Here is a 21,773-nt window from a genome sequence, read left to right on the forward strand (position 1 = left end):
CCCAATTGTCCGTCAACACATCATGTTTCCCTGTTACGGCCACGTACATTCCTCCTATTTACGACGTGTTTTTCTGCTCGTTAACATTAATAATCAAAATGGTGAAGGCGTGTGTGGCGGTCGGTTGCAATAACAGAGAAGATAGACGGAGAAGATGGAGAGACTTGAAGTTCTACCGGATTCCGAGAGACCCGGAGAGAAGAGAGCGAGATGGGCTGCTGCAACTCGACGAGAAAACTGGGCTCCAAACAATTACCACAGATTATGTAGTAGTCATTCTATATCTGGTAAGATGCATTTAATATATATTTAGAGGGTTTTGGGCTGACAACCACAATTAAGATCATTGCTAGGCTAATCGCCGACAACATACACGTATGTATGTAGTGAGAGTGCTATCGCTAAACCATATAAACATTAAAAGCCCTAACTCCATTGACAAACGACATGAAATACATTAGACTTGACAGTGGATGTTAGCAATAACAAAAGATTTTGAATTGAAAATTTCGTAACTCACCTTTCCAAGCACAAGATAGATTCCTGCCGAATTTTCGTGGACGAGGACCTGTTTCACCCAACCAGCAACAAAGTATTTATAAGCCTCCAAGCTCTTAAAGTTTTTCAAACTTTCGTGAGAATTAGTGTTGTATCGGTCGTGAACGATTCGTTCTTTTTGAACGAATTGTTTGGGTGAACGAGACCGAACTAATCATCTTCTGCACTGATTCGTTCTATGAAATTGGGTCCCTTGTTATCTGCGTGGGAGGGCGTTGAGCAAGCGGCAGCGTCTACTGACATAGCACACGACCAATCAGACGCCAGCCTCATCGCGGGCAGGGGAGGGAGCGGAAACAGAATCAGGGGGTCTGTCACTCACTTCCACGTGTGGCCAATAAGCAGCCAGCATGCAGGCAGGGGGCAAGACTGAGTTATGTCACTTCCCGTTCACTGACTCTCCGTCCTACCGAGAATGCTTAGATGATTCGTTCTGCTAGACTGCTACGCTAATTTATAGTCAGCCTACACCGGCAGTCACGCAGCAGCGCTGCGGCAGTGAACGAGCCAAGGACTGAAAGGAAAGGGCTTTATCACATATTCTTTCATGTTGAGCCTATCATATGCTACTCAAATGCACAAAAATCCCCACATAAACACAGTGAGCAAAGTTTACTGTGCTTTTCTCGACAGACTCGAGACTACATATGACGACATTGTATCCACTTTACAGTACGTTAAAACTTTCGCCAGTAGCTACAAGGCGATAAGGCTGAGCTATGGATACGTTGCGGGGGCGGGCGAGAAAGCTGTCAAGAGACTAGCTGGACTTCATGGCAGCTAAATTTATCTAATCTGTGCCCATGGGAAATGACTATTTAGTATGATCACCATAATACTGATTTGCTATGAAACGGTAGTTTCATGACATTTTTCCGAGTTTCTTTTTTTCCCCCCGTGTCACAGCTTGTCGGGTTGGGGCGCAAATTAATTAACGTTGAGTCCATCAGTCCATCCTGTGCGACTAAAGCGTCCAAAAATTAAACGCGGGGACGTAGGATGTATATATACATGTACAGTATGTCTCCACTTTCTTAACATACCAATGAGAGTGGAATGGTTACATTGTAAAGAGCAAACGATTCTCTTTTCGTCAGCATTTGGTGATCTGAGATCGGGAGGGGATGACTGCGTGGAGTTGATGGGATTATTTATATATTAATACCAGTGCAAAAATGACATTTCAACACGATTTTTAGGTAATATTTTTTCGAGTGTTGTTTTATTTATTTATTTTCGTGTCAGAGAAGCCAAATAATAATAATAATAATAATAATAATAATAATACATTTTATTTATAACGCTGATTTAATATTTATTAATATACATAATAAATTGATTATTTATTAATATTTTTTATATTTTCTTATTTGTGTGCAATAAATCCCACTCAACCGGAAAAAATAGCCGAAGACAGTTTATTCAAATTCCACATTTATTTGTTCTTCAGCCGAAATGATTTGGTGGTATATCAAATGGCTTTCACGAGCAGCCAGCTCACGTAAACACGCATTTAAACTACGAATACGGAAGGGAGCGTACACGTAATTTAGCGTGATTGAAAAAGTTTGTGCTTAAAAAAAGGGGAAATGTTTAACCGTTTCCTATATCAAAGTGAAGCAAGCACAAGCCATGGCTTTGATCCAATAGAAATATGATAGACGCGGAAATTCTCATTGCTGAAGCGGCTGGGCTGCAAAGACGAGGCAGTGAAAAAAAAAGAAAGAAAAACACAGTCTGTCACTCACTTCTGAATCTACGAAGAGAGCGGCCAATGAAAAAGCCTGTGTACTGTGCAAGAGGGGGAGGAACCAAGCTTTCCTGTTCAGTTATGTATCCTAAGCAGTCTTTTGGTGATTCGTTTGGCAACGTCACTTCCCGTTAACTGACCGAACGATTCATTTGGGCGGTTGTGGGTGGGGGGGATGAGGAGGGCGAACGATTCGTTGAACGATTCGTTGAACGATTTGTTTGAACGAATCTTTTTACTGAACGAACCGGAATTGATTCGTTTCCTCAGGTGAACGACTTTTCCCGTCACTAGTGAGAATAGGCTGATTTTGTGTGGACAAGATAGTTGTACAGTTCAGGGTAGCTAGCAGATGTCAGGCAAATACGGCGGAGACAGCGGGTCGAAAAACATCGATTTAGGCATCAAATATGGATCTGGCGAATGGATAAACTGAAGCTTTTCCACATAACGCCTTTTATGCAACGCATCAAGTGAGTTTACGGCATCCGAAAGCACCGGGTCTTCCATGAAATGCATTATAAATTGCTCGGTCAATTGAGACCATTGATAATACAGACACAAAATGACGGACAAGTGGGCGGAACCATACAGCGAGCACGTGATTTTGTGACGTCGGTGGGTAGGGTCTATAGTCCAAAAACTATGGTACCTTGAAATTAAAAAGTAAGCAACCCAAAATGAACTAATTGCCCACAATTGTCAATGACAGACATGCACTTCATGGAGGACAGGATCTGAATTGGACGTCCAATTCATTCATTCGCCCCTGTCTGAGTCGAAATGAACTGGACATCTAGCGTCATCAATCGCAGCCAATGAGTCAGCATAGTAACCCAAAAATGCCCCAAATGATAGGAAGTGACCTCAGTGGTGCGTCCCCTCTTCCCATCCCTGAAAGCCTGTTGATGGGGGTGTGGGTGGCCCGGGGAACCGCCCTGGATCCCGGGGGTAACGATGGCTCCTTTGCTGGGCTGCGGGAGAAGGGATGGACTGCGCTGGCCCCTACCTCCCCGACCCCTGTCTCTCCCTGGGATGGCTAGGTGTGGCCTCGCGGCGTCGCCGCTCATCATGTTTTTGTTGGGGCTCGCATGCGGCTGGATGTGGTTGGGCGTGCTTGGGTGGGGGATTCCAGTGGCGATGGGGCGGTGTAGGGTCGGTTACCGACGGGCTTACACTCACAAGCGATTCACACGATTACTGGTTTCTAGATCACAGAGCTGATTTGTGTACACTCCACCCCTCCCAATCAATTATTTTATGGACTCCCCCACCCCCCCTCCCCTTCTTTCTCTGGTGAACAGGCCCCCCACACGGTGTCAACCGGAAATGCATCTAGCTGACGATAGCACCAACTTATTCATAGTTAGTGTAGGCGTTCAATGTATTTCTTGTTGTTGTTTGTGTTTCTTTTCTTCTCTTGTGTTTCTTTTCTTCTGTTCCCCTATAACCCTTTCCTGTTCGCTGCTTTTTCAGAATAAACAAGATATGTTGAATGATCACAATTTGAGTATGTCATATTCTCAATGTGAAACATTAAAACTGTTCAGACCATCTGGACACTTAGACTTCATTCTCCATGTCAAACAGCTGAACAGGAAATGTTTAAATAAATAAATAAATGCAATAAACTTAATGGAAAAGTTTGACGTACATAGCAGTGAACGGCATGGATGTGCATGGCCTGCAAAAATGCCATATACTAAAAAAATGCCACATACAAAAAAAAATTGCCACATGCCAAAATACATTTAAGATAGGAAGTGACTGCAAATCTACTGAAGTGACCAATTGCACTTTTTAGTCTACTGTACTTTGGTTAGGTGTCCTATGTGATTCAACACTAACTCTATGTACTATAGTATGATATGGTTTCTTGTAGAAAAACCCATCCTGAAATCTTTTTTTTTTTTTTTTTAATCATGCAGACTCTAAGTCAAAGGCCAAACAGGCAGTAAACAAACGTCGGAAGGGTGAGGACGACGAGAAGAAGGCCGGTCTAAAGAGACTGAAGACGGACATGACATCGGACTTCTCGGAGAGCAGTGACTCTGAAAACCCACTCAAGAGGACGGCCCATTCGTCATGTTCCTCTTTTTCATCCTCGTCATCATCCTCGTCCTCCTCTTCTTCCTCCTCCTCCTCAGAGCCCAACTCTGAGAATGAATTAAAGACTCGCAGTAGTGATGTCAAATCAAGTGTTTTACAAAGGGAGGACGAGGAAAAGACGCTAATACAGCCTGGCAAAATGAATGATTCATCATTGCACATCGGTCGCATGTCCCCGTGGTCGGAGCTTCAAGCTACAGAGGACGGCAAGAAAGCTGTTAAGGAGATGAGAAGGATCATCACAAAGGAGGAGGAGGAATTGGTGGCAGTGACGCAGATCACCCAATCGCCACGGCAACAGATGCCTCTTATGTCTGACACTATCCAAGCTAACATAATGGAGAGTAGCAAGAACACTGTGAAAGGTAAATTACACTCATTCATACTGGCTGTCAGTCATATAATGATTAGTGGTGTAACGGTACAGACAAGTCACGGTTCGATATTTACCTCAGTGCGGGGGTCATGGTTCGGTACAGGTTTCAGTACAACCGGAAAAACAAAAAAGCTTTTTTTTTTAATCATAACATTTGAAAATTACTAAGTTGTTTATACTAGCTAAAACTAAAATGCAGCTCTTTTATTTATGATTTTTTATTATTGTAGAATCGGCAAGGAAGTCCCCAGCTTCGTCACGTTTTTAATCATATTATTTCGGAACTTGTGCAACACAACACGGCTACTATCCGCAGTAGCCGAACTTCCCACTCTACCACACCTCTCTTTTATTTAGTCAGTAACACGGTACATTCAGGAACTATGCGAAACACAACAGCCACATTGCAACCACATTGGAATTGCGATTTGCATTTATAATTCATTTGTTTTGCTATATGTAATTGTTACCGTAACTTTTGGACTATAAGCCGCTACTTTTTTCCTTCATTTTGGATCCTGCGGCTTATAGTCCAGTGCGGCTTATTTGTTGGTTTATTTGGGTTAATAGGTCTAGAGCTGAAACGAATACTCGAACAACTCGAGTAACTCGAGTTTAAAAACTGATCCGAGTAATTTTATTTACCTCGAGTAATTGTTTATTTTGACAGCTCTAAGCATCACGTTTTGCTCGGACTACTTTTAATGCGGGACAACGCGCTGATGTCACGTGCGTAGAGGAAGAAGCACAAAAAAAAAACTTGCTCAAAAAAAAAAAACTTACTGCAACCGACAGCCGCTACAAACGACGCCGACGTTGCTAAATACTAGCCCGCACGATGCTACGTTGGTAGGTAGCGTCTGATGAGTCTCATAGAGATCACATGTATGTTGAACTAGATGCAAAATGACAGACTTGGCCGCCTCTGGGCAGCGTTAGTAAATAGCCGCCATCTTAAAGCAGTACAGCACTAAGCGCTAATAAAGAGCGCTAAGCGCTAATAAATAAAGATTAACGTTACTGTCACTAATTCAAGTGACGTTAGCCCTGCGGAGGGCTAGGTTTCTATTAATTATGACCACTGTCGATGCGTGGCTAACGTGTCTTACATACATGCTTTAACATAACATAGCGTTGTGGAGTGATGAGGGTGTAAAATAAAAACTCAATAATGCTAACTATCAATTTTAGCTCAGCTCTTTTAAGTGATTTGTGTTATCAAGTGTAACGGCATTTTTAGGTATAGGTATATATATATATATATATATATATATATATATATATATATATATATATATATATATATATATATATATATATATATATATATATATATATATATATATATATATATTTGACGCAATTAACGCACATGTCCCGCTCAGACAGTATTCTGCCTTTTGGTACGTTTTACAGCAAGGCTTTTTGTGCTGCAGCACAACATCGAACTCTTGTGGTCGCTTTGCGACATGGTTTATTTTTTTCTTGCCAGTTCATATGGCTGTACGACGTCTCGGGCTGACGCCTACTTTGTAATGTTGTGCTTATATGATCCTTGGACAAGATTTGTCCGTAAGTATGGTTGTTGTAAAGAATGTACATATTATGTTAGTAAGCGAAATGTTCTATTTTTTGTATGAGACGCTTTTTGTTTATGTTTAGTGAACCTGTATAGCGTGCTAAGATAACGTTGTTGCTAATGCAATGCTTGTGTACTTTTTTTTTTTGTAGTTTTATGACGGCCTAAAGAGGACAATGGTTTGAGGCTATTTTATTAATAAATCAGATGAAAAAGGAAGAAGTCTGATTATTAAGGCGTCGTTCACTAGCTGTCTAGCTTTGGAAAAAGTAGACGCTTCGGAGTGAGGACAGCATAGACAGATTTAAATGACAGTAGTGAAATGCCCACTACAGTCCTTATGTACCGTATGTTGAATGTACAGTGGGGAGAACAAGTATTTGATACACTGCCAATGGGAAAATCCATTGGCAGTGTATCAAATACTTGTTCTCCCCACTGTATATATCCATCTTGTGTCTTATCTTTCCATTCCAACAATTTATTTTACAGAATGTATATAATTTAAAGAAAAATATGGCATATTTTATAGATGGTTTGAATTGCGATTAATTGCGATTAATTACGATTAATTAATTTTTAAGCTGTAATAACTTGATTAAAAATTTTAATCGTTTGACAGCCCTAATATATATATATATATATATATATATATATATATATTTTTTTTTTTTATAAGATCTAAAAGTTTTTGAGTGAAAGCAGTGAATTAGTCTTTTTTTAATTATTCTAGTTACATCTGAGATGCAATTGTTGGCTGTTTTCAACAATATACATTGAAAATAAAGACATTGATTGACTGAAAATGGTTCAAGATTAGATGAAATGTCTTGTTTTCTCATGTATATTTATAATTGCTCTTCACCTAAAAATATATTTGTTTTATCCGATTACTCGATTAATCGATTGAATTTTCAGTCGATTACTCGATAACTAAAATATTCGATAGCTGCAGCCCTAAATAGGTCACACTTTATTTGACTGACTGTTATAAGACCGTGATAATTGTGATATGACAATATCATGAGCATGACTAAATCCTCATGATAGATGTCATTCAGTGTAATCTGGCAAATTATTTCACTAACTCCATTTATGGCCAGTTGGTTCTTGTACATCCATTCAAAAATGAGGTAATTTGCCAGTTCATGACAGTGTCATGTCATAATTATGATTGTCTAATGACAGTCTTATGGCGTCACTGTCAAATAAAGTGTTACCATATACCATAACTAGAAATTAATGAAACAACAGGAACAGTAACTGAAGAAATAATTGGCACAGGACATGAATTAGATTATTATTTACATTTGTAGCGCTGCAATGCATGCTAGGAGGCATGTTGAACAACAACAGTGTTAACAGCAGGTGGCAGCAGAGGTTGACTGTCTCCCCCAAGGGAGCAGTGATAGCCAAATGAAGCTTAACCCTAACCCTGGTTCATTTGGTGTTATGACAGTCGTATGATGACGCAGTCAAATAAAGTGTTACCGTTAATATTTTTTGGTGTAAATATCCCATAATACAGTGACGACAGCTGCAGCTTATAGGCCAGTGCGGCTTATCTATGAACAAATGTGTTGTTGTGTCAAATTTGGTGGGTGGCAGTTTATAGTCAGGTGCACCTTATAGTTTGAAAATTATGGTACTTTATATATGAAGTCACACTTTACAGATCTGTTGTTGATAGTTTGCTCACCATCTACTACATTTTGAAGAACAGCAAATAGGTTGAACAAGTTCAATCTACAGAAATTTGATTTGATATTTTAAATTTTAAAATTGTTGTACCTCAAGATTGTTCCAACCATAGGCACTTCTGTGTGCTGTACTTTACCAAAGAAACACCACAGATGAAATGTGGAACGTTTTGTTTAATGCTTAGAAACACACATACCGAGCCATCACATGGCAGAACAACAAAATACAACAGTATAGCACAAACCCATGAGTTTGGGACACATTTTGTGCTAAACACAGCATAAAATGAATTTAAGAGGAGCATTTAATATCAGTACATCACAGCAGACTTTACACTTAAACACAAGTCAACAATAAATCATTTATTAACAGTTTAGTAATGACGTATTAAGTTGTTATAATGAATAGTTATTATAAGGTTTAACCCCCCCTCCAAATTTTTTTTTTTTTGTTGTTGTAAAACCGCAGCTGTTAAGGTACATCGCGGGAGGTTGTCTCCTTGAAAAGTACCCTGGTTTAGGCGCATTACCTACCGCCCTCTGGATTACTAGAGGACTAACTCTGAAATGGATTTTATTTATTTATCTTTTAACTCAAACAAATTTGCCGTCTGACTGCGTGCACCAAACTGTGATTCCCATACTGTCACACAATACCTTTATTCATAGTAGTGATTATGAACTATTGATCAGTTTTGTCTATTTTTCATTTTTTAGCCTCGTCGCGATGTCAGACCCCTTCCTTGTCCCATCTCCATGGCAGTGGTGTGATTGATGTCACAGATGACGCCCAGGCAACCGTTCATCAAGAGAGTTCCGAGGCTGTATCAGCTCTGCTTGCCTCTCAAAAGGCAGAGTCAACAGCCCTCTCACCTTACCTCACTTTGCATCCATCCCCTGTCTCCTCACCTCCTGTACCTCCTTCACCTTCACCATCGGAAGGTGGCCGAAGAACTGATATTGACCCTGCTATACAGCAGGGCTTAATAGGAGGTGGCCTGACAGCTGGCAGGAGTTTAAACAACAAAATAGAGTTTACCTCCTCAGAGATTATCAGGTGAGATAAGAATTAAAAATGTTTTTGTTCTTCCCAAATTTTATCATGTTGTTAGATAGGATCAGGGACCCCCAACCTTTTTTGCACCACTGACCGGTCCGATGAGGGTCTTTTTTCACGGACTGACAATGTGTGGCAGAAAAATAGACCGAATATAAAATAACACAAAATTTTCAAGAAATAATTTCAGGGCGCTTTGTGTCATGTTTTCGTTTTCAGCGAGGTTATAGGCTCCTTTTCTGGCTTAATTTGGTGGCCTTTTCCTCGTAAAAAACCTGTCTAAAGATGTCTGTTTTTCAGTCATCTTCGCTAGCGTGCGGGCTTATTACCGTATTGGCACGGATATAAGACGGTGTTTTTTGCATTGAAATAAGACTGAAAAAGTGGGGGTCGTCTTATATTTGCGGTCTAGACATTATACCTATTCACGACGCTAGATGGCGCCAGATATCATTGAAGTGATGTTGTGTCATGATAGATCTCAGCTATTCTAATTATTTTATTGCAATGCTTTTCCTTATTCAGATTTGTTTCAAGACTACAGTTACAGTTAGACTTCACTTTGATGGTTAATGCAGTTATTGCAATGTTGATGTTTTATCACAATAGATTGGTTTATTCACATTTCAAAAACCAGACGCCATTTATTTACGAATGTGATTGCACTTTAGTTAACGTATTTAAATGTTCAGATATTCAGATTTGAATGAGGCAAAATAACATGCTTTTTCTCTCCGATATATTGTTATAATCATTTGGTTCGGATTTACTGTATTTATTTTCTGTATAAAAATTAATTTGGTGTTCAAAAAGTCTTTTTTCAAACTTGAGTCTTGAAAAAGAGTCGGGTCGTCTTACAATCAGGGCCGTCTTATATTCGGGCCAATACGGTATTTCCGGGAACAAATCTGATGCTCCTACGTTATTATTGAGGACATCGCACATACACTACCGTTCAAAAGTTTGGGGTCACCCAGACAATGTAGTGTTTTCTTTTAAAGTCAAACTTTTTATTTTTCAAATGAGTTGCAAAATAATTAGAAAATATAGTCGAGACATTGACAAGGTTAGAAATAAGGGTTTTTGTTTGAAATAATAATTTTCTCCTTCAAACTTTGCGTTCATCAAAGAATGCTCCCTTTGCAACAATTACAGCTTTGCAGACCAATGACATACGAGCTGTTAATTTGTTGAGTAATCTGGAGAAACTTCACTCCACGCTTCCAGAAGCACCTCCCACAAGTTGGAAAGGCATGATGGGCACTTCTTGCGTACCGTACGGTCAAGCTGCTCCGACAACAGCTCAATGAGTTTGAGATCTGTTGACTGTGCTGGCCACTCCATTACAGATAGAAAAACAGCTGCCTGCTTCTTTCCTAAATAGTTATTGCATAATTTGGAGGTGTGATTCGGGTCATTGTCATGTTGTAGGATGAAATTGACTCTAATCGAGGGTTGTCCACAGGGTATGGCATGGCGTTGCAAAATGGAGTGATAGCCTTCCTATTTAAAATCCCGTTGACCGTGTACAAATCTCTCACTTTACCAGCACCAAAGCAACCCCAAACCATCACATTACCTTCACCATGGTTGACAGATGAGATCAAGCACTCTTCCAGCATTTTTTCAGTTCTTCTGCATCTCACAAATGTTCTTCTCTTTGTTCCAAAGTCCAAACACCTCAAACTATGATTGGTCTGTCCATACCACTTTTTTTCCAATCTTCCTCTGTCCAATGTCTGTGTTTTTTTGCCCATATTAATTGTTTCCTTCATTTAGCCTGTCTCAGATATGGCTTTTTTTTATGCCACGCTGCCCTGAAAGCCAGCATCCCGGAGTCGTCTCTTGTCGACATTGAAAACTGGCGTTTTACGGGTACTATTTAATAAAGCTGCTAGATGAGGACCTGCGAGGCATCTATTTCTCCAACTAAAGACTCTTATGTACTTGTCTTCTTGCTCGTTTATGCAGCGGGGCCTCCCGCTTCTCTTTCTACTCTGGTTAGATCTTGTTTGTGCTGCTCTCTGAAGGGAGTGGCAAACAGCGTTATAGGAAATCTTCAATTTCTTGGCAATTTCTCTTATGGAATAGCCTTAATTTCTAAGAACAGATCGTCGAGTTTCACGTGAAAGTTGTCTTTTTCTGGCCATTTTGAGAGTTAAATCAAACCCACAAAGGTGATGCTCCAGATACTCAACTAGCTCAAAGGAAGATCAGTTTTATAGCTTCTTTAACCACCTAAACTGTTTTGAGCTGTGCCAACATAATTGTAGGTTTTCTAATCATCTATTATCCTTCTAAGGCAACTAGCAATCACAATGTACCATTAGAACACTGGAGTGATGTTTGCTGTAAATGGGACTCCATACAAAACTACATAGATATTGCATTAAAACCGGACGTTTCCAGTTGGAATAGTAATTTACCACATTAATAATGTATAGAGTGTTTTTCTGATTAGTTTAATGTTATTTTCATTGAAAAAAACTATGCTTTTCTTTCTTAAAGGAGAACATTTCTAAGTTACCCCAAACTTTTGAACGGTAGTGTAGCTATAACAAACAGATGCTAGATGCTAGCTCCAATGGACTTCTATGATGACATCCTATCCAATGTTATCATTATATCTATAGCATAGACAGGCTTGTGTCAAGAGGCCAAAGTTAATTCGGTCAGATCGCGGTCGTTAATCTTTATTTTGTTATTTCTATGCGGCCCGGCAGCAAATGCACCATGGACCTTTACCCATCCCCGGCCAGGCGGTTGGGGATCCATGCCTTCGATGACCCTCAAAAAGCATGTTTGCATCACTACTAAAGCATGAAGTTAAAATATTATTTAAATGTTCAATTATGGGTTATATATAGTATACTGGATAGAAAGACCGCCAGATATTTTTATATAATAAATGTACTGTATATAATGTACAGGTAGTGTTTGTACATATGCAGGTAGTGTATGATACATTTTAAATGTCGCTTATGTTTTTCCAGGCCTGTCACATCAATGGTTGATAACGTGATGCTGTTGGACAAGGAAAAATTAGTCATTCCTCAACCTTTTCTACATCAACAGCAGCAAATGCAGCAACAACAACACTATACGCCTGTCCTTTCTGGCATCAAGAGTCCATCATTATCCGAGGAGCAAAGCAAACAGCAACAGCCACACCCTGAAAAGATGAACACATGCCATCCCACTGACCTGGCAAAACCAAAACTGGACTCTAACCCAGACCCCCTTGACTCCATGAAACAGAAATCCCAACACCCGAACAACTCTCAGAGCCATCCGTACCCTAGCACGAGTCCATCAGGCCATATCAAGTCTAAGACCCACGTAGGCCTAATGGATATCTCCAGACCTAAACCCAATACCTCTCCAGAGGTCTCTAAACATAAAGTCCCAAAATATTCCAATACCTCGTCCCCTCCATCAGGTCGTTTGTCCAGTAAAATGGAAACAACTGAGCTTCCTCGATCTGGTTTCAAGCCAATACCGGCTCACACAGAGTCGGGTGGGAGCAGTACTATCTGCAGCACGAAGAGCCCGCTAATTATCGATAAGAATGAGACCTTCACTGTTTACAGAGACCCATCGTTGATCTGTTCTGACAATGAGAACTCTTCCACGGCCACTGTCTCCTCTAACCACGTGGCGGCTTATCTCCATCCTCACCTACACGGCCTTCACTCGCCATCGCCGCACTCCCCTTGTCTCACCCCTTCGTCCCACCCACACGCTGCCTCTCATCTCCTAGCTCCTCCTCATACCTCTGCCTTACCTCATCCACACCTTTTACCCCCTGGGGTTCTTTCAGCTATGCCTCCTCCTCACACAGCGTCTCTCCTGGGTGGACACCCGCAGCTGGATTCCCCTGGAGGTTTAGGTCACCTTGCCATGCCTCACCCAGGAGCTTCACACCAACAGCAGTTCCTCCAGGTCTGCCTCAAAGGACATAGAACTGACATTACAGGGAGTCCTCGAGTTATGAACGAGTTCTGTTCCTATGCTAGCAACATAAACCGAATTTTCGCGTAAGTAGGATTCCACCATTGAAGTCCAAAGTCCAAATACTTTGAATAAAAGAAACTAAAATACAATAAAATAACAAAAATAGATGCTGTTCTTACCATTACTGCTGAGAGGTAGATGGAGAGTTAAGCCTGGGTTATACCTGATGCATTTAACGTTCTACGGAAATGAGACGCATGGAGTTTATCTGGCACGCATTTTTAACAATGTACACTCTGTGATGCTACGCTCAGCTCTGTATGGCTGGCCCCCATGGTGAAACCGATATTCTCCCTGACTACAAAAAGTATCTACAGCATACGAGCAACTTTATAGAAGAGAGAATCCATTTTCCTCTGACATAGGGCAGCTCGCAGCTCTCATCGAGGAGGAACAACTTCTTTGTTGTTTGATGGCATTATCATTCCAGTGGTCTTTATTTGGCCGAATCGTATAAATGTTTGTACTTGTGATATTCAGAAATTAGTTATCCGTCCGGCATGTTTTGCCAAAAGAGTTGATGAATCCTCTCCTCAGCTAATAGCAGCTTGCACTTCTTGCGTTTCCGCATGCAAATGTCAGTGTGGTTTAAAAAATTTCCAAGTAGGTCCCGCTGCGGATCACACTTCTCAGCCTCCCTGGTAAAGTCTACTCAGTGGTGCGGGAGAGGAGGGTGTGTCAGGAAGTCGAATCTCTGATTCAGGAGGAGCAGTGTGGTTTTCGTCCCTGCTGTGAAACAGTGGACCAGCTTTACACCCTTGGCAAGGTCCTCGAAGACGCATGGGAGTTCGCCCAACCGGTCTACTTCTGTTTTGTGGATTTGGAGAAGGCGTTCGACCGTGTCCCTCGGGGAGTACTGTGGGGGTGCTACCGGAGTACTCTGTACCGAGCCCCCTGGTAAGACCTGTTAGGTCCCTGTATGACCAGTGCCAGAGTTTGGTCCGCGTTGCCGGCAATAAGTCTGATTTGTTCCCAATGAGGGTTTGACTTTGCCAAGGTTGCCCTTTAACACCGATTCTGTTAATAACATTTATGGATAGAATTTCTGGGCGCAGCCGAACCACTGAGGGGATTCGTTTTGGTGGCCTCTGCATTGCATCTTTGCTTTTTGCAGATGATGTGGTGCTGTTTTGCCTTCAGCAAGCCGTGATCTCAAACTCGCACTGGAGTGGTTCGCAGCCGAGTGTGAAGCAGTTGGGATGAAAATCAGCACCTCCAAATCCGAGACCAAGGTCCTTAGTCGGAAAAGGATGGCGTTCCCTCTCCAGGTCGGGGATGAGATCCTGCTCCAAATGGAGGAGTTCAAGTATCTTGTGAACACAAAACTGCTTTTGGCGATGAGCAAGGTGTTTTCGTGCGACGGTTTAACTTTGGTCTGAACGCAGTATATCTGTACCGATTTCGCTTTGTTCTTTTTATCATGTTCGTTTCCATGGTAGTTGCTTTTCTTTGGACTGGACCAGCATCACTAGAAGACCCAAGCTTTCATCTTGGGGCCATAATGTGAAAAAGGAGGGCGAAAAAGACAAATATACTCATGACACACAAACACGGAGAAGCAATACGCACTAGCTAACCAGAGACTATAGTGATATTGGAGCTTAATAGCGGAGGAGCCACAGGAGTTGTAGGTCGAGGACATCATAACCCGAGGACTCCCTGTATTTTACTGTGTATATTTTATTGGTCAACTGAAACCACTTTGACTGTTTCAGGGTCAGGGAGGCCCGCCTCCGCATCTACTCACCCAGCCTCATACTGGAGCTGCAGGTTTGGGCCTCTACCCGATCATTTGGCAGTATCCCAACGGAACACCAAGTTCCTACCAACAAGGCCTCAACCTACCACCCACAGCCAAATGGGTTCACCCTGAAAATCCAGTTTCTGTTAATTCTGAGGCATCTCTCCAAAAGGTATGTACATATTGTATGTGTTTGTGCTTCTGCTATCGAGCTTTTGCAAAAGTGGGATGCAAACTTGTCATTGTGCTGTGAACTACATTCTACTGACTTCACAATAAATGGATTGGCAAGAACAGTATTGAAAAATCCATCAAAAAGAAAAGAAGAAACCTTCAAGCTGTTTGATCTCACACCTCGGTGAAGTTTATTTTGTGACTAGGGCTGCAGCTATCGAATATTTTAGTAATCGAGTATTCTGATAATTCCATCGATTAATCGAGTAATCGGATAAACATTTTTTTTAGGTAAAGAGAAACTACAAATATACATGAGAAAAACAAGATATTTCACCTAATATTGAATTGAACATTTTTAGAAAATCAGTGTCTTTATTTTAGATGTACATTGTTGAGAACAGCCAACAATAGCATCTGAGATTTGACTAGAAAAAAAAACAAATTCGCTGCTTTCACTCAAAAAACAAGATCTTATATAAAAAAAAATGTTATTTCTTATCTAAAAATGTCATTAACCTGATAACACACATCATTTAAAAGTTTTAGGTGTTTTTCCCCACGTGTTTAAATTGAATTTCCATTTGTGAAAAGCAAATTTTAAGTTCTATTTAAGTTTTAAGTTGGTCTAAATTTGTAAGTCCTGATAAGATTTTGAGTTTTTGCAGTGTTCAAAATATATGAATGATAACTGCTGTATAGGAGCACATTAGGCACCAGTGCTACTTGGTGTTTTATCCATCAATGACTACTGAGCTAAAATTGACAGTTAGCTTTATTATGTTTTATTTTACACCGACATCACTCTACAATGCTGTGTTCTTACAAATTAAATAAAGCCTGTTTGAAAGACAAGTTAGCCAGTCATCAACAGTAGTCATAATTAATAGAAACCTAGCCCTTCGCAGGGCTAACGTTACGTTAGCAAGGTACAGTAACGTTAAATTTTATTTATTAGCGCTACGTTAATTTTACCTTGTCCCAAGTATCGCTCCTCCGCTCTCAGATTAAACCGGGTGCCTTCGGTGGAGCTGCAGTATTGAAGACATGCTTTAGTAGTTGTAAGGGCTGTCTCATAGTGAATACATGAAGCAGTGTTTGCCTTGGTGTCCAGCTTGAAATGCTCCCACACTTTTGACTTTTTCTTCTTTTTTCTTGGTGCCTTTCTCTTCTCTTTCGTCGGCTTCTTCGTCGTTGCCTCTATATACATGCACGGTTGATCAGATATATCACATAGGTGGAGTTTGACTTTTGAGGCAGGGGGGCACAACATGTTGATGACCCCAAAACGCAGTGTCAACATTAAAATTAACTTACAAGAATATTTATAATAATAAGTTTAAAATTGAGTTTTTTTGTTTCCCATCATTTTTGAGGGGTATTCTAAATCAGGCTGCTTAGGACAGCTATACTTTTCGCCAAGATCGTCATCCATTGAATATGGTACGCCCCAGTGACGTGCGGTGAGGTTGATGGTTGGTGAGGCACTGGCTCCTTTAGTGTCATATTTACAAATATATAAACCAAAAAGGGTAGCTTATTCAATTGGCTAGTGGTTATTTAATATCTCAGCATTCTTCACAATACACGAACACACGGTACATATTACAGATACGTAAAAGTAAGAAAATAATATGTATTTCCTCTACACCCTCCATGTGTTGGCCATCACAATTCTATAATTCATGCAACATGAATGAGAGTAAAGAGTGGTGTACAAAACCACAGATTTCAATTTTGACCTTAAGTGAAACATTCAGTTGTTTTTAAAACTTTTAATTCTGATACTTTAATCAATTTAAAACAGATTGCTCAACAAAAAGCATGAAAAGAAGAACAAAGAATATCTTATATAAGTCCAAATTTTAGTTTTTAAATATTCTATTGTATTTTTCTTAGTCTAATCTCTTTATTAAAAGATTGAAATGAAAATTGTTTGTGGTCTTACCTTTATTTGTACGTAGGTGAAGTCCATGCGCCTGTCCTTCGCCACAAAAACCTCCTTACTTTGTTGTAAAAGTCCTCCTTATTTTCCTTTAGTTTTAAAAGTCTCTCCAACTTAATGGAGACGATTGCTTCAATTAGTATTCTATTTGACAAGCCAGAAAACAGTGGATATGTCCAAAAGTCTAGCTAACCTTTCATCTTTCCCTGCAAAAGCGTGTAATAGTTCCACATAATTGTCACGATTAGAAGAGCTTGCCCTCTCATCGTTACCACGAAATGCTAACTCCTGTTTAGCTAGGAAGCAGGTTGCATTAATGAGGTCTTTCAAAATCGTTTGGTTTTCCTTTACCTTAGCATTGTGGATGCTAACGTTGAGCATCCGCTGTTTGTGAAAAGCCAAATCGATCTTTGAGCTTCCAAAAGTTTTTAATGCAATCTAGCTTTGAATGTGAGTGGTCGATCTCTCATGTTTGCTGAGGCTTCGTGGTAAATTTTCCATGTCACAATATCCTGTGTTAGTCCAGACATTGGCACAAGTTGAGAACAAAAGGCAGGGAAAGCAGCTAAGGTTATTTTTCGAAGGACAGCCACATAGCCAGTCTTTTCGGATGTACCACTCCGATTGAAAAGAGCGAGTTATCTTCTGTCCCGTAGTTTGAAGCAAGCCTTTTAGCTATGACCTTGGTTTTACCTGTGGTAATCACGTCCACTTTTGACTGAAAGTCCAATTAAGAGAAATTTTTAAGCTTAGATATGTAATCCTCTTCCATTTCGGGGGTCCGACTGAGCAAAATACAAAACGGCTCGCAGCAGTGCACTTGACTCGCCTGGCGCCAAGTACCCGTTGGCTCACGTACACCCCCTTTCAGTGCGGCAGGGTACTATCTGCCGCAACCTGAGCCTTTTCACTGCGTTATTTTTCCCCATCAGCAAAACTAAATAACTAACAAACATTAAACTTTAAGGGTTAAAGACATTAGCCAGACTGTGGAAAATCAGGTCAAATAAACGTATCTGCAAACATTATAATGGCGACATGCAGATATACGGCAACCCGCACTCTCCAATTGCATGTATCAACCCAGTTTGTGATGGACTGCGCATTTAGAGATGAGGCTTTACCCGTTGCTGCCGCACCTCTCGTTTCATTTCTTTATTTGAACAGGAAATAGGTAAATTCAGTGATTCTGACTATAAAAAATGTTCGAAATTAGTCATACATAAAAATAAGTGAACAAATATTAATATAAATTTGATGTTATAATTATTTTTTGTCATGATGACAGGTGAGGCTCTGCCTCCCCTGACCGCACGTCACTGGTACGCCCATCAATGTAATTATCCTCGTCAAAAATGGTATCCCCTGGACGGAGCCACTGCGCTGCACTGATTTGCTTAATTTCCGTGTTTTGGTGATGTAGTTATCGTTTAGGTTTTAAAACATGGCCCATCCATTCCCCAATTTTTTTTTTCCCCTGTCGTATAACGTAACATACGTACGGAAAGGCCATGTTTTACTGTTTTACTCACAGGATGACCTATAACTGTTTTTATTGTAATTCAAGTCCTGTATGGAATTTCTCCAGTTTAATGAACGTCGGTGTCCAAAATATATAACTGTAGTTCTTTTATGGCTTCAATTAATTCTTTAAGTTGACTTAACTCATAGCTAATGTGTGTGTGTGTGTGTGTGTGTGTGTGTGTGTACGCACTCCCACAGCAAGGGGATACAATTTTTGACGGGGGTAACTACTACATCGGCAAGACACCGGTGGTGGCTCTGTTGTACAATTAGTCTTTAGTAATTTAAACTCCACTCACCATTTTGACGGTCGTCTCTAGCGTTTCATGGTCCCCATTTTCAATCCTTGGTTATTGCTCAGTAGTTGTTGTCGCTTTGGAAAGCTTAGGTTTGCCTCTTCAGTCCTCGAGTGGTTTTGGCCAAGCAAAGCAAATGACCGTTTAAGGTGCTAGTCACGTGATCTGTTCGAAAAATAATTTTGACTCTTGCATCCAAATGAATACGAATGATTCATGATTGTGAATTCACCCTCTTACTCAGACCTTTGTAATGTCCTTTTCATATCCAGAACACAGCCAGTCCATGGTTGCACCAAGCTGTTGCTAGTGTAAATGACAGTTTGGGTTTGCTGAGTCACGTTCCTGTAAGACCTGCCAGTGCTGATGCCCACCGCCCGTCAGTTAAAATCAACACACACGCAAGTCCACCTCTGTCAAAGATCGGTGTGGACATTCGTAAAGAGTGAGTTGATTCATTCAATTTGTATTTATTTTTTTGCTTTTGTCTTACCTTGATTGCTCAAGCTAATGCTATGAGAAACAGTTAATCATTTAATATATCATAGAAAAGACTTTTATAATGCATGTTCTGTTTGTAGGGATGTGGATAAGAGGAGCTTTATGGATCCAATGAGAATGACACTGGCCCAGCTAAAACAGGAACCTGCAGATAGTAGCATGAGCATCACTGGAAAAGATGGCCAGCTTCACCGCCTCTACTTGGACCACCAAAGCAAGGGGCGCCTGTCTAGTGCACAGGTATGCTACTCTTGCATTAATTCAGTCATTTTCGATTAACCACACTAGGGGTGGGAACCTCTGGGTAGCTCGCGACAGGATACAACTTGCGATACAAGTCTCACGATATGGCGATACAACAATTATTGATACATGGGTCAGGAAATCTTTTGTCCGCATCCCTGTTGATTTTGGGGCATTTCTAGGTCATTTCCTGTTGATTTTATGTTACTGAACAGGACGTGGCACTGGAATGTCTTCCAAATGAACAGGAAGTGACTCAAAATCATCAGAAAGTGACCTGTAAATGCCCAAAAATAAACATTAATTGACCTATGAATTAAGACTGGCTGTGAATGTTCTGGTTTAGTGCCATTGATGGTCAAAACGGATTAAGGAAGTTCTGATTGGCATCACTGGCGGTACCAACCGAGCTTCCTAAATTCCAGGATGTCCCCCGCAATCCGTAATTGTTAGCAACCCTGCTAATGCGCAACACTGTCAATGCTGTGAGTGGCTGCGTAAATTGAAATGAACTGTATCGTATTATTGACGGCACACCTGTTGTACATAACTTACATTGCAAAATGGTACACCAAACAATTATGTTTTTGGACTATAAGCCGCTACTTTTTGGGTTATTTGGGTTAATAGGTAACCTTTTATTTGACAGCAGCGTCATAAGACTACCATAAGACCGTCATAATTATGACACTATTATGGGCATTAATGAATGCTTATGACCGATGTCATGAAGTAACATTCGGCAAATTATGTCACCAACACTTCATTTATGTCTGGCTTGGATCTTTTGCATTTATTCAAAAGTGAGATAATTTGCCGGATGACACAAAATGACATCCGTCATAAGCATTCTTTAATGCTCACGGCAGGGTCATGTCATAATTATGATGGTCGTATGACAATTTTATGGCGCCACTGTCAGATAAAATGTTACTAAATACCAGAGCTCGTAATTAATGAAACAACTGGTAGAGTAACTGAAGAAATAATTAGCACAGAACATACATTTTGATTGTTATTTACATCTGTAGCGCTGCAATGCATGCTAGGAGGCATGGTGGATGACAACAGTGTTGACAGCAGGTGGCAGCAGAGGTTGACTGTGTACCCCAAGGGAGCAGTTATGCCCAAATGAAGTGGGGCAGCAGCTATCGAATATTTTAGTAATCGAGTAATCGACTGAAAATGCTATCGATTAATCGAATAATCGGATAAAACACTTTTGGGGGGTAAAGAGCAATTATAAAGGGCCAAAGGGCTAACGTTACGTGAGCGAGTGACAGTAACGGTATATTTATTAGCGATGAGAAGTCTATTGCTTAAAGATGGTGGCTGTTAACTAACGCTGCCCGGACGCAGCCGAGTCTGTCATTTCGCATGTAGTCCTAAATGCATGCGATATCTATGAGACGCATCGGACACTACCTACTACCACACTAGCATCCTGCGGGCGTAGTTTTTAGCAATGTCGGCATAGTTTGTAGCGGCTGTCAGCGGCAGTACGTTTTTTTGTTTTGTTTTGTTTTGGTTTTTTAATAGCTTTTTCCTCTACCCACGTGACGTCAGCGCGTTGTCCCGCATTAAAAGTAGTCCGGGCAAAACGTGATGCTTAGAGCTGGTAAAATTAAATGATTCCTTGAGGTGAATAAAATTACTCGGATCAGTTTTTAAACTCGAGTTACTCGAGTTGCTTGAGTATTCGTTTCAGCTCTAAAATGAAGCTTCTTGAAGCAATGAAGCTATGTAGCCATTTGGTTCAAAGCTTCATGGTGGTACATTTGGTCTCATGGCAGTCTTATGATGCCGCTGCCTAATAAAGTTTTACCGGTTAATATCTTTTGGTGTAAATATCCCATAATACAGTGAGGACAGCTCCAGTTTATTGTCCAGTGCGGCTTATCTATGACCACATGCCGTTTTCGTGTCAAATTTGGTTGGTGGCGGCTTATAGTCAGGTGTGCCTTATAGTCCGAAAAATTACAGTAACTACATTATATCAGTTCTAAAATCAATTAATTACAGAGGTGGGTAGAGTAGCCAAACATTTCACTCGAGTAAGAGTAGCGTTACTTCTAAATAATATTACCAAAGTAAAATTAGTCATTCAAAAGTGGACTCAAATACAAGTAAAGAATTACTCGTTGAAAAGAATACTCAAGTAATGACCGAAATTATGAGAAACTGTTTACAATCTCCGATTTTTTAA

At 40.5% G+C, this 21,773-nt stretch overlaps 1 protein-coding gene across 2 annotated transcripts in view; it reads left to right on the plus strand.

Moving 5' to 3' along the window:
• Positions 1-21,773, plus strand: part of jmjd1cb (jumonji domain containing 1Cb) — a 238,873-nt gene that overhangs the window by 178,778 nt on the left and 38,322 nt on the right. For both annotated transcript variants that reach the window (XM_057825761.1, XM_057825762.1), the window contains 6 exons: positions 4,237-4,782; positions 8,790-9,129; positions 12,123-13,071; positions 14,859-15,056; positions 19,096-19,268; positions 19,405-19,564. In XM_057825761.1, the coding sequence (XP_057681744.1) occupies positions 4,237-4,782; positions 8,790-9,129; positions 12,123-13,071; positions 14,859-15,056; positions 19,096-19,268; positions 19,405-19,564 (2,366 nt within the window). The remainder of the gene's footprint in view (positions 1-4,236; positions 4,783-8,789; positions 9,130-12,122; positions 13,072-14,858; positions 15,057-19,095; positions 19,269-19,404; positions 19,565-21,773) is intronic.

The sequence above is a fragment of the Corythoichthys intestinalis genome, chromosome 21, assembly GCF_030265065.1.
Source record: "Corythoichthys intestinalis isolate RoL2023-P3 chromosome 21, ASM3026506v1, whole genome shotgun sequence".
Taxonomy (NCBI): domain Eukaryota; kingdom Metazoa; phylum Chordata; class Actinopteri; order Syngnathiformes; family Syngnathidae; genus Corythoichthys; species Corythoichthys intestinalis.